The 14,832-nt window shown below is 38.6% G+C and overlaps 1 protein-coding gene across 1 annotated transcript in view; it reads right to left on the bottom strand.

Moving 5' to 3' along the window:
- LOC102808795 (tRNA (guanine(27)-N(2))-dimethyltransferase-like) overlaps nt 1-14,247 on the bottom strand; it is a 77,031-nt gene extending 62,784 nt beyond the window's left edge. Inside the window, exons 1-4 of the mRNA XM_085491823.1 lie at nt 14,086-14,247; nt 13,884-13,966; nt 12,477-12,684; nt 11,904-12,116 (exon numbers count right to left, since the gene is read on the bottom strand). Of these exons, the coding sequence (XP_085347949.1) occupies nt 11,904-12,116; nt 12,477-12,684; nt 13,884-13,966; nt 14,086-14,234 (653 nt within the window). The 5' untranslated portion in view covers nt 14,235-14,247. The remainder of the gene's footprint in view (nt 1-11,903; nt 12,117-12,476; nt 12,685-13,883; nt 13,967-14,085) is intronic.
- Nucleotides 14,248-14,832: the final 585 nt, after the last annotated feature.

The raw sequence follows: 14,832 nt of genomic DNA, 5'->3' as shown, positions 1-14,832 counted from the left end.
GTAAAACCCTTCTACAACATTACCTGCCAATAGCCTGTAAAACCATTCTAGATCATTACCTGGCAATAGCCTGTAAAACCATTCTAGAACATTACCTGGCAATAGCCTGTAAAACCCTTCTACAACATTACTTGGCAATAGCCTGTAAAACCATTCTAGATCATTACCTGGCAATAGCCTGTAAAACCATTCTAGAACATTACCTGGCAATAGCCTGTAAAACCCTTCTACAACATTACCTGCCAATAGCCTGTAAAACCATTCTAGATCATTACCTGGCAATAGCCTGTAAAACCATTCTAGATCATTACCTGGCAATAGCCTGTAAAACCATTCTACAACATTACCTGCCAATAGCCTGTAAAACCATTCTAGATCATTACCTGGCAATAGCCTGTAAAACCATTCTACAACATTACCTGCCAATAGCCTGTAAAACCATTCTAGATCATTACCTGGCAATAGCCTGTAAAACCATTCTAGATCATTACCTGGCAATAGCCTGTAAAACCATTCTACAACATTACCTGCCAATAGCCTGTAAAACCATTCTAGATCATTACCTGGCAATAGCATGTAAAACCATTCTAGATCATTACCTGGCAATAGCCTGTAAAACCCTTCTAGAACATTACCTGGCAATAGCCTGTAAAACCATTCTGGATCATTACCTGGCAATAGCCTGTAAAACCATTCTAGATCATTACCTGCCAATAGCCTGTAAAACCCTTCTACAACATTACTTGGCAATAGCCTGTAAAACCATTCTAGAACATTACCTGGCAATAGCCTGTAAAACCCTTCTAGAACATTACCTGGCAATAGCCTGTAAAACCATTCTAGATCATTACCTGGCAATAGCCTGTAAAACCATTCTACAACATTACCTGGCAATAGCCTGTAAAACTCTTCTAGAACATTACCTGGCAATAGCCTGTAAAACCATTCTAGATCATTACCTGCCAATAGCCTGTAAAACCCTTCTACAACATTACCTGGTGATAGCCTGTAAAACCATTCTACAACATTACTTGGCAATAGCCTGTAAAACCCTTCTAGAACATTACCTGGCAATAGCCTGTAAAACCATTCTAGATCATTACCTGGCAATAGCCTGTAAAACCATTCTAGATCATTACCTGCCAATAGCCTGTAAAACCCTTCTACAACATTACCTGCCAATAGCCTGTAAAACCATTCTAGATCATTACCTGGCAATAGCCTGTAAAACTCTTCTAGAACATTACCTGGCAATAGCCTGTAAAACCATTCTAGATCATTACCTGGCAATAGCCTGTAAAACCATTCTAGAACATTACCTGGCGATAGCCTGTAAAACCATTCTAGATCATTACCTGGCAATAGCCTGTAAAACCATTCTACAACATTACCTGGCAATAGCCTGTAAAACCATTCTAGATCATTACCTGGCAATAGCCTGTAAAACTCTTCTACAACATTACCTGGCAATAGCCTGTAAAACTCTTCTAGAACATTACCTGGCAATAGCCTGTAAAACCATTCTAGAACATTACCTGCCAATAGCCTGTAAAACCCTTCTACAACATTACTTGGCAATAGCCTGTAAAACCATTCTAGATCATTACCTGGCAATAGCCTGTAAAACTCTTCTAGAACATTACCTGGCAATAGCCTGTAAAACCATTCTAGATCATTACCTGGCAATAACCTGTAAAACCCTTCTACAACATTACCTGGCAATAGCCTGTAAAACCATTCTACAACATTACCTGGCAATAGCCTGTAAAACCCTTCTAGATCATTACCTGGCAATAGCCTGTAAAACCCTTCTACAACATTACCTGGCAATAGCCTGTAAAACCATTCTAGAACATTACCTGGCAATAGCCTGTAAAACCATTCTAGAACATTACCTGGCAATAGCCTGTAAAACCCTTCTAGATCATTACCTGGCAATAGCCTGTAAAACCCTTCTACAACATTACCTGGCAATAGCCTGTAAAACCATTCTAGAACATTACCTGGCAATAGCCTGTAAAACCATTCTAGAACATTACCTGGCAATAGCCTGTAAAACCATTCTAGATCATTACCTGCCAATAGCCTGTAAAACCCTTCTACAACATTACTTGGCAATAGCCTGTAAAACCATTCTAGATCATTACCTGGCAATAGCCTGTAAAACCCTTCTACAACATTACCTGGCAATAGCCTGTAAAACCATTCTAGATCATTACCTGGCAATAGCCTGTAAAACCATTCTAGAACATTACCTGGCAATAGCCTGTAAAACCCTTCTACAACATTACCTGGCAATAGCCTGTAAAACCATTCTAGATCATTACCTGCCAATAGCCTGTAAAACCCTTCTACAACATTACTTGGCAATAGCCTGTAAAACCATTCTAGAACATTACCTGGCAATAGCCTGTAAAACCATTCTAGAACATTACCTGGCAATAGCCTGTAAAACCCTTCTACAACATTACCTGGCAATAGCCTGTAAAACCATTCTAGATCACTACCTGGCAATAGCCTGTAAAACCATTCTAGATCATTACCTGGCAATAGCCTGTAAAACCCTTCTACAACATTACCTGGCAATAGCCTGTAAAACCATTCTAGAACATTACCTGGCAATAGCCTGTAAAACCATTCTAGATCATTACCTGGCAATAGCCTGTAAAACCCTTCTACAACATTACCTGGCAATAGCCTGTAAAACCATTCTAGAACATTACCTGGCAATAGCCTGTAAAACCATTCTAGATCATTACCTGGCAATAGCCTGTAAAACCCTTCTACAACATTACCTGGCAATAGCCTGTAAAACCATTCTAGATCATTACCTGGCAATAGCCTGTAAAACCATTCTAGAACATTACATGGCAATAGCCTGTAAAACCATTCTAGAACATTACCTGGCAATAGCCTGTAAAACCATTCTAGATCATTACCTGCCAATAGCCTGTAAAACCCTTCTACAACATTACCTGGCAATAGCCTGTAAAACCATTCTAGATCATTACCTGGCAATAGCCTGTAAAACCATTCTAGATCATTACCTGGCAATAGCCTGTAAAACCATTCTAGATCATTACCTGGCAATAGCCTGTAAAACCATTCTAGATCATTACCTGGCAATAGCCTGTAAAACCATTCTAGAACATTACCTGGCAATAGCCTGTAAAACTCTTCTAGATCATTACCTGGCAATAGCCTGTAAAACCATTCTAGATCATTACCTGGCAATAGCCTGTAAAACCATTCTAGAACATTACCTGGCAATAGCCTGTAAAACCATTCTAGAACATTACCTGGCAATAGCCTGTAAAACCATTCTAGATCATTACCTGGCAATAGCCTGTAAAACCATTCTAGAACATTACCTGGCAATAGCCTGTAAAACCATTCTAGAACATTACCTGGCAATAGCCTGTAAAACTCTTCTACAACATTACCTGGCAATAGCCTGTAAAACCATTCTAGAACATTACCTGGCAATAGCCTGTAAAACCATTCTAGAACATTACCTGGCAATAGCCTGTAAAACCATTCTAGATCATTACCTGGCAATAGCCTGTAAAACCCTTCTACAACATTACCTGGCAATAGCCTGTAAAACCATTCTAGAACATTACCTGGCAATAGCCTGTAAAACCATTCTAGAACATTACCTGGCAATAGCCTGTAAAACCATTCTAGAACATTACCTGGCAATAGCCTGTAAAACCCTTCTACTACATTACCTGGCAATAGCCTGTAAAACCCTTCTACAACATTACCTGGCAATAGCCTGTAAAACCATTCTAGAACATTACCTGGCAATAGCCTGTAAAACCATTCTACAACATTACCTGGCAATAGCCTGTAAAACCATTCTAGATCATTACCTGGCAATAGCCTGTAAAACCATTCTACAACATTACCTGGCAATAGCCTGTAAAACCATTCTACAACATTACCTGGCAATAGCCTGTAAAACCATTCTACAACATTACCTGGCAATAGCCTGTAAAACCATTCTAGATCATTACCTGGCAATAGCCTGTAAAACCATTCTACAACATTACCTGGCAATAGCCTGTAAAACCATTCTACAGCATTACCTGGCAATAGCCTGTAAAACCATTCTAGAACATTACTTGGCAATAGCCTGTAAAACCATTCTACAACATTACCTGGCAATAGCCTGTAAAACCATTCTAGATCATTACCTGGCAATAGCCTGTAAAACCATTCTACAACATTACCTGGCAATAGCCTGTAAAACCATTCTAGAACATTACCTGGCAATAGCCTGTAAAACCATTCTACAACATTACCTGGCAATAGCCTGTAAAACCATTCTACAACATTACCTGGCAATAGCCTGTAAAACCATTCTACAACATTACCTGGCAATAGCCTGTAAAACCCTTCTACAACATTACCTGGCAATAGCCTGTAAAACCCTTCTAGAACATTACCTGGCAATAGCCTGTAAAACCCTTCTAGAACATTACCTGGCAATAGCCTGTAAAACCATTCTAGATCATTACCTGGCGATAGCCTGTAAAACCATTCTACAACATTACCTGGCAATAGCCTGTAAAACCATTCTACAACATTACCTGGCAATAGCCTGTAAAACCATTCTAGAACATTACCTGGCAATAGCCTGTAAAACCATTCTAGAACATTACCTGGCAATAGCCTGTAAAACCCTTCTACAACATTACCTGGCAATAGCCTGTAAAACCATTCTAGATCATTACCTGGCAATAGCCTGTAAAACCATTCTACAACATTACCTGGCAATAGCCTGTAAAACCATTCTAGATCATTACCTGGCAATAGCCTGTAAAACCATTCTAGAACATTACCTGGCAATAGCCTGTAAAACCATTCTAGAACATTACTTGGCAATAGCCTGTAAAACCATTCTACAACATTACCTGGCAATAGCCTGTAAAACCCTTCTACAACATTACCTGGCAATAGCCTGTAAAACCATTCTAGATCATTACCTGGCAATAGCCTGTAAAACCATTCTAGAACATTACCTGGCGATAGCCTGTAAAACTCTTCTACAACATTACCTGGCAATAGCCTGTAAAACCATTCTAGATCATTACCTGGCAATAGCCTGTAAAACTCTTCTACAACATCACCTGGCAATAGCCTGTAAAGCTATTCTACAACATTACCTGGCAATAGCCTGTAAAACCATTCTACAACATTACCTGGCAATAGCCTGTAAAAACCTTCTAGAACATTACCTGGCAATAGCCTGTAAAACCATTCTAGATCATTACCTGGCAATAGCCTGTAAAACCCTTCTACAACATTACCTGGCAATAGCCTGTAAAACCATTCTACAACATTACCTGGCAATAGCCTGTAAAACCCTTCTAGATCATTACCTGGCAATAGCCTGTAAAACTCTTCTAGAACATTACCTGGCAATAGCCTGTAAAACCATTCTAGATCATTACCTGGCAATAGCCTGTAAAACCCTTCTACAACATTACCTGGCAATAGCCTGTAAAACCATTCTACAACATTACCTGGCAATAGCCTGTAAAACTCTTCTAGAACATTACCTGGCAATAGCCTGTAAAACCATTCTAGATCATTACCTGGCAATAGCCTGTAAAACCATTCTAGAACATTACCTGGCAATAGCCTGTAAAACCATTCTAGAACATTACCTGGCAATAGCCTGTAAAACCATTCTAGATCATTACCTGGCAATAGCCTGTAAAACCATTCTAGAACATTACCTGGCAATAGCCTGTAAAACCATTCTAGAACATTACCTGGCAATAGCCTGTAAAACTCTTCTACAACATTACCTGGCAATAGCCTGTAAAACCATTCTAGAACATTACCTGGCAATAGCCTGTAAAACCATTCTAGAACATTACCTGGCAATAGCCTGTAAAACCATTCTAGATCATTACCTGGCAATAGCCTGTAAAACCCTTCTACAACATTACCTGGCAATAGCCTGTAAAACCATTCTAGAACATTACCTGGCAATAGCCTGTAAAACCATTCTAGAACATTACCTGGCAATAGCCTGTAAAACCATTCTAGAACATTACCTGGCAATAGCCTGTAAAACCCTTCTACTACATTACCTGGCAATAGCCTGTAAAACCCTTCTACAACATTACCTGGCAATAGCCTGTAAAACCATTCTAGAACATTACCTGGCAATAGCCTGTAAAACCATTCTACAACATTACCTGGCAATAGCCTGTAAAACCATTCTAGATCATTACCTGGCAATAGCCTGTAAAACCATTCTACAACATTACCTGGCAATAGCCTGTAAAACCATTCTACAACATTACCTGGCAATAGCCTGTAAAACCATTCTACAACATTACCTGGCAATAGCCTGTAAAACCATTCTAGATCATTACCTGGCAATAGCCTGTAAAACCATTCTACAACATTACCTGGCAATAGCCTGTAAAACCATTCTACAACATTACCTGGCAATAGCCTGTAAAACCATTCTACAGCATTACCTGGCAATAGCCTGTAAAACCATTCTAGAACATTACTTGGCAATAGCCTGTAAAACCATTCTACAACATTACCTGGCAATAGCCTGTAAAACCATTCTAGATCATTACCTGGCAATAGCCTGTAAAACCATTCTACAACATTACCTGGCAATAGCCTGTAAAACCATTCTAGAACATTACCTGGCAATAGCCTGTAAAACCATTCTACAACATTACCTGGCAATAGCCTGTAAAACCATTCTACAACATTACCTGGCAATAGCCTGTAAAACCATTCTACAACATTACCTGGCAATAGCCTGTAAAACCCTTCTACAACATTACCTGGCAATAGCCTGTAAAACCCTTCTAGAACATTACCTGGCAATAGCCTGTAAAACCCTTCTAGAACATTACCTGGCAATAGCCTGTAAAACCATTCTAGATCATTACCTGGCGATAGCCTGTAAAACCATTCTACAACATTACCTGGCAATAGCCTGTAAAACCATTCTACAACATTACCTGGCAATAGCCTGTAAAACCATTCTAGAACATTACCTGGCAATAGCCTGTAAAACCATTCTAGAACATTACCTGGCAATAGCCTGTAAAACCCTTCTACAACATTACCTGGCAATAGCCTGTAAAACCATTCTAGATCATTACCTGGCAATAGCCTGTAAAACCATTCTACAACATTACCTGGCAATAGCCTGTAAAACCATTCTAGATCATTACCTGGCAATAGCCTGTAAAACCATTCTAGAACATTACCTGGCAATAGCCTGTAAAACCATTCTAGAACATTACTTGGCAATAGCCTGTAAAACCATTCTACAACATTACCTGGCAATAGCCTGTAAAACCCTTCTACAACATTACCTGGCAATAGCCTGTAAAACCATTCTAGATCATTACCTGGCAATAGCCTGTAAAACCATTCTAGAACATTACCTGGCGATAGCCTGTAAAACTCTTCTACAACATTACCTGGCAATAGCCTGTAAAACCATTCTAGATCATTACCTGGCAATAGCCTGTAAAACTCTTCTACAACATTACCTGGCAATAGCCTGTAAAGCTATTCTACAACATTACCTGGCAATAGCCTGTAAAACCATTCTACAACATTACCTGGCAATAGCCTGTAAAACCCTTCTAGAACATTACCTGGCAATAGCCTGTAAAACCATTCTAGATCATTACCTGGCAATAGCCTGTAAAACCCTTCTACAACATTACCTGGCAATAGCCTGTAAAACCATTCTACAACATTACCTGGCAATAGCCTGTAAAACCCTTCTAGATCATTACCTGGCAATAGCCTGTAAAACTCTTCTAGAACATTACCTGGCAATAGCCTGTAAAACCATTCTAGATCATTACCTGGCAATAGCCTGTAAAACCCTTCTACAACATTACCTGGCAATAGCCTGTAAAACCATTCTACAACATTACCTGGCAATAGCCTGTAAAACTCTTCTAGAACATTACCTGGCAATAGCCTGTAAAACTCTTCTAGATCATTACCTGGCAATAGCCTGTAAAACCATTCTAGATCATTACCTGGCAATAGCCTGTAAAACCATTCTACAACATTACCTGGCAATAGCCTGTAAAACCATTCTAGAACATTACCTGGCGATAGCCTGTAAAACCATTCTACAACATTACCTGGCAATAGCCTGTAAAACCATTCTACAACATTACCTGGCAATAGCCTGTAAAACCCTTCTACAACATTACCTGGCAATAGCCTGTAAAACCATTCTAGATCATTACCTGGCAATAGCCTGTAAAACCATTCTAGAACATTACCTGGCAATAGCCTGTAAAACCATTCTACAACATTACCTGGCCATAGCCTGTAAAACCATTCTACAACATTACCTGGCAATAGCCTGTAAAACCATTCTACAACATTACCTGGCAATAGCCTGTAAAACTATTCTAGAACATTACCTGGCAATAGCCTGTAAAACCATTCTACAACATTACCTGGCAATAGCCTGTAAAACTATTCTACAACATTACCTGGCAATAGCCTGTAAAACCATTCTACAACATTACCTGGCAATAGCCTGTAAAACTATTCTAGATCATTACCTGGCAATAGCCTGTAAAACCATTCTACAACATTACCTGGCAATAGCCTGTAAAACCATTCTAGAACATTACCTGGCAATAGCCTGTAAAACCATTCTACAACATTACCTGGCAATAGCCTGTAAAACCATTCTAGATCATTACCTGGCAATAGCCTGTAAAACCATTCTACAACATTACCTGGCAATAGCCTGTAAAACCCTTCTACAACATTACCTGGCAATAGCCTGTAAAACCATTCTAGATCATTACCTGGCAATAGCCTGTAAAACCATTCTAGAACATTACCTGGCAATAGCCTGTAAAACCATTCTACAACATTACCTGGCAATAGCCTGTAAAACCATTCTAGATCATTACCTGGCAATAGCCTGTAAAACCATTCTAGATCATTACCTGGCAATAGCCTGTAAAACCCTTCTACAACATTACCTGGCAATAGCCTGTAAAACCCTTCTACAACATTACCTGGCAATAGCCTGTAAAACCATTCTAGATCATTACCTGGCAATAGCCTGTAAAACTATTCTAGAACATTACCTGGCAATAGCCTGTAAAACCATTCTAGAACATTACCTGGCAATAGCCTGTAAAACCATTCTAGAACATTACCTGGCAATAGCCTGTAAAACCATTCTAGATCATTACCTGGCAATAGCCTGTAAAACCATTCTACAACATTACCTGGCAATAGCCTGTAAAACCCTTCTACAACATTACCTGGCAATAGCCTGTAAAACCCTTCTACAACATTACCTGGCAATAGCCTGTAAAACCCTTCTAGATCATTACCTGGCAATAGCCTGTAAAACCATTCTAGAACATTACCTGGCAATAGCCTGTAAAACCATTCTAGATCATTACCTGGCAATAGCCTGTAAAACCCTTCTACAACATTACCTGGCAATAGCCTGTAAAACCCTTCTACAACATTACCTGGCGATAGCCTGTAAAACCATTCTAGATCATTACCTGGCAATAGCCTGTAAAACCATTCTAGAACATTACCTGGCAATAGCCTGTAAAACCATTCTACAACATTACCTGGCAATAGCCTGTAAAACCATTCTAGAACATTACCTGCCAATAGCCTGTAAAACCATTCTACAACATTACCTGGCAATAGCCTGTAAAACCATTCTACAACATTACCTGGCAATAGCCTGTAAAACCATTCTAGATCATTACCTGGCAATAGCCTGTAAAACCATTCTACAACATTACCTGGCAATAGCCTGTAAAACCCTTCTACAACATTACCTGGCAATAGCCTGTAAAACCATTCTAGAACATTACCTGGCAATAGCCTGTAAAACCATTCTAGATCATTACCTGGCAATAGCCTGTAAAACCCTTCTACAACATTACCTGGCAATAGCCTATAAAACCATTCTAGAACATTACCTGGCAATAGCCTGTAAAACCATTCTAGAACATTACCTGGCAATAGCCTGTAAAACCATTCTAGAACATTACCTGGCAATAGCCTGTAAAACCATTCTAGATCATTACCTGGCAATAGCCTGTAAAACCCTTCTACAACATTACCTGGCAATAGCCTGTAAAACTCTTCTAGATCATTACCTGGCAATAGCCTGTAAAACCCTTCTAGAACATTACCTGGCAATAGCCTGTAAAACCATTCTACAACATTACCTGGCAATAGCCTGTAAAACTCTTCTAGAACATTACCTGGCAATAGCCTGTAAAACCATTCTAGAACATTACCTGGCAATAGCCTGTAAAACCATTCTACAACATTACCTGGCAATAGCCTGTAAAACCCTTCTACAACATTACCTGGCAATAGCCTGTAAAACCCTTCTACAACATTACCTGGCAATAGCCTGTAAAACCCTTCTAGATCATTACCTGGCAATAGCCTGTAAAACCATTCTAGAACATTACCTGGCAATAGCCTGTAAAACCATTCTAGATCATTACCTGGCAATAGCCTGTAAAACCCTTCTACAACATTACCTGGCAATAGCCTGTAAAACCCTTCTACAACATTACCTGGCGATAGCCTGTAAAACCATTCTAGATCATTACCTGGCAATAGCCTGTAAAACCATTCTAGAACATTACCTGGCAATAGCCTGTAAAACCATTCTACAACATTACCTGGCAATAGCCTGTAAAACCATTCTAGAACATTACCTGCCAATAGCCTGTAAAACCATTCTACAACATTACCTGGCAATAGCCTGTAAAACCATTCTACAACATTACCTGGCAATAGCCTGTAAAACCATTCTAGATCATTACCTGGCAATAGCCTGTAAAACCATTCTACAACATTACCTGGCAATAGCCTGTAAAACCCTTCTACAACATTACCTGGCAATAGCCTGTAAAACCATTCTAGAACATTACCTGGCAATAGCCTGTAAAACCATTCTAGATCATTACCTGGCAATAGCCTGTAAAACCCTTCTACAACATTACCTGGCAATAGCCTATAAAACCATTCTAGAACATTACCTGGCAATAGCCTGTAAAACCATTCTAGAACATTACCTGGCAATAGCCTGTAAAACCATTCTAGAACATTACCTGGCAATAGCCTGTAAAACCATTCTAGATCATTACCTGGCAATAGCCTGTAAAACCCTTCTACAACATTACCTGGCAATAGCCTGTAAAACTCTTCTAGATCATTACCTGGCAATAGCCTGTAAAACCCTTCTAGAACATTACCTGGCAATAGCCTGTAAAACCATTCTACAACATTACCTGGCAATAGCCTGTAAAACTCTTCTAGAACATTACCTGGCAATAGCCTGTAAAACCATTCTAGAACATTACCTGGCAATAGCCTGTAAAACCATTCTACAACATTACCTGGCAATAGCCTGTAAAACTCTTCTACAACATTTCCTGGCAATAGCCTGTAAAACCATTCTAGAACATTACCTGGCAATAGCCTGTAAAACCATTCTAGAACATTACCTGGCAATAGCCTGTAAAACCATTCTACAACATTACCTGGCAATAGCCTGTAAAACCATTCTACAACATTACCTGGCAATAGCCTGTAAAACCATTCTAGATCATTACCTGGCAATAGCCTGTAAAACCATTCTAGATCATTACCTGGCAATAGCCTGTAAAACCATTCTAGATCATTACCTGGCAATAGCCTGTAAAACCATTCTAGAACATTACTTGGCAATAGCCTGTAAAACCCTTCTAGATCATTACCTGGCAATAACCTGTAAAACCCTTCTAGAACATTACCTGGCAATAGCCTGTAAAACCCTTTTAGTACCTTACCTGGCAATAGCCTGTAAAACCCTTTTAGTACCTTACCTGGCAATAGCCTGTAAAACCATTCGAGCACCCAACTCTTTAAAATACTCAGTCCTCACAAGATGGCCTCCATAGTTCCTGGCTGTTACATTCTGACTTTTACCAAATAGGGTACTTGTATCAGTAGAAGTCACGGAAATAATTCCATTATTTCTTATGTGTCTAAAAGCAGCTTCCAAATACTGCACTGAAGTCCCATATGGATCTAAATGACTAGGAAATAATTTATGATAACATTTATGCCAGAAGATACTCATCCAAACTAGAAGTTTTTTGGTAATGCCCATTACCTATGACTCTGTCTTTTCCTCAATCATCACCGAACACATTTCAAAATACCAAAAAATAATGAACCAAAATTAAAATCTATATAAACTAAGTTTGATTACCAAAAGTTAATCGTATACATGTGTGTGAATAACTTTTGAATTCAGTTGATTTTAGAAGTACATTATAATATAGCAGCTAGTGTTTGTAATATTATTGTTGTAACGCCAGGGGAATGTAAAGATGACAAAATTCTGTGACAGCAAATTATATGACAAGCATCCAATGAATGGAGTAAAATCTTACATGAAATCAAACGCCCTTTGATGCATCAAGACATTTACATCACATGTAACAACTTCAATACAGGGATTTTCACTGACATCATCATCACCTTTGACATTCATCTTGTTTTCTCGACAGTTGTGCTTGATCAGATTCGTGGATTCTTCGTTGATATCGGAGATAACTACTCGTACATTACAGTGTTTGGCCCATTGTAAGCCAATAATTCCTGGCAGAAAAACACTTCATCAATTGTATTAAAATATAAACAGATATTTCTTATTTCAGAGACATTGGTAATATTGTTTAAAGGGTAATATGATGATTCTGACAGTTGTGCAGACCAACGAGTACAAACTGAGATGTTACCAAGCTTTTAACTATGTAATTTCTTAGCGTAGGCAACGACCACATCATTTGAAGCATGCTAATTAACTAACTCATTAATATTAATAATTGTTTTCTGACTATGATGTATTTCTGAAATTGGGCAATCCAACAGCCATTTTTAATTTATAATAGTTTGTATTTATAAACCATATTTTATGAAATATATTAGATTTCAAATTGGGAAACCGTGAAATGGTATTTTGACATCATCATGAGTAAGGCCAGACTTTTTTTATTCTTTGCTTCTCAAGTTTTTATAAGACAATTTTTTGGGGGCGGGCGAAAAAAAAAAAAAAATTTTTTTTTAATGAGATTTGTGTGATTCTCAAAGAATTGTAAGTGAGATCATTGATCGGAGAGAAAATGAAATACAATGTTATTCCATGTATAACCTTGTTTCTCATCTGCGCGAGACTTCGGTACTTTGATCATGATACTCCCACGAAAATGCAACTTGGGTTTGTTATGCAGCGGCCTGAAAAAAAGTTAAGATAAACAATTTTTTTTTTTGCATTTTTTTGCACTTACAAGTCTGCGGGCGCGAGAAATTGCACTGAAATAAAATTTTATTTTTATTTCATTTTCAGCTTCTGTTCATTCGGCAGGTTCGCGAAACAAGGGATAACAAAAGTCTGGCCTAATAATTAATATTAATCAGCAATCCAATCAGCAAGTGCTTCATTTTGAATATATGGGTAGTGGTAGTTTCAGTTGCTATGTCACATAGAGACATGTACATGCATTATACATGTAGGTAATGTTGAGTTCTTAAGCCAATCACCATTTAAGATTTTAATTTAAATAAAAGCTGATGATCTGTATTTGTGTACGCATGTTTATAAAATAAGGTACAGATTTCTGTCAGATCATTTTTCAAGAAATGTACCATAGTATGGTATAGTATGATGAGTTGCAAACAGAGGTCAGTTTTTATTCACTCAATTAATTAATTTAGATGTGGTTGTGATTGATTAACTCCCTCTATAGTCCATTACAATTATTTCTTTTGTACACAAGAAAAACATAACATATAGATACCTGTAGCTCCGAATGCATCCAGACATTCTAATGGTCCATCACTTTCACCAGCAAACGTTGCAAGAGAGCACAACACTAACTCCCTGTCAACAAAAATTAGGCAAGTGTTACATTTTTGTCAGCAAAGGTCTTCGGGGGGGGGGGGGGAACGCCTCATCTTGGAAAGAAAAGTTGCACCACCAGCATACAGCAATGAACATACCTATTTTGTCGCATTTTGGGGTTGAAAAATGAATTGGTCTTTCCTGGTGAAAGGTGATTAGATTTTATTGTAACTTTGATCCCATTTTCACTGACAGTCCTTTCCAGAGTCTCCTCTGACGTGGATTGTTGACTTGCTTGCTTCGCCATGCTGTTATTGAACTATGACATGTAACCAAACACTACATACGGCCACAAGAGGGCGTTAACTAACAGATACTCGTATACGGTCTCAAACTCGGAACTTTCATGCGAATGCTGTTTCAACAGAAGTTCAAAAAAGCACCACAAAAATAAATCTATAATGTAAGTGTGAAAATAATGTCCTCAATGCGAACTAACCCCCCAGCTCCCTCCCCTACATTTCAAAATGGTTACCCCTAAACTGCGATTGACGATTTCCCATTTGTGATTTTAATAGTTGGCAAATAAATTGAGATTGAAGTCGGAGCAAAAACTACTACTCGATGTAGTCACCTAAGTTGGTTACTTCAAGTTGGTAGTCCTTATGCCTTCCATTGAGTGTTAATTAATAACATTTGCATTTTCTTTTTAAGACTGTCTCCGTGCGTTAGCCAGACCGGTACCGGCCAAGTCGTTCTATAAACAGAAATAGTGTGTACATGGCTTACAGTGCTTATTGTTGAAACAATAATATTGTTAGCGGTAGTACCTGTCCTGGCACTAGGTTTGGAGTACACCTGTCACTTTACACTAAATACGTTAAGGTTGACTCATTGAATGTAAG

This window comes from Saccoglossus kowalevskii, chromosome 17 (genome assembly GCF_978046115.1).
Source record: "Saccoglossus kowalevskii chromosome 17, keSacKowa6.1, whole genome shotgun sequence".
Classification (NCBI taxonomy): Eukaryota; Metazoa; Hemichordata; class Enteropneusta; family Harrimaniidae; genus Saccoglossus; species Saccoglossus kowalevskii.
This window is presented reverse-complemented; position numbering and strand designations above follow the sequence as displayed.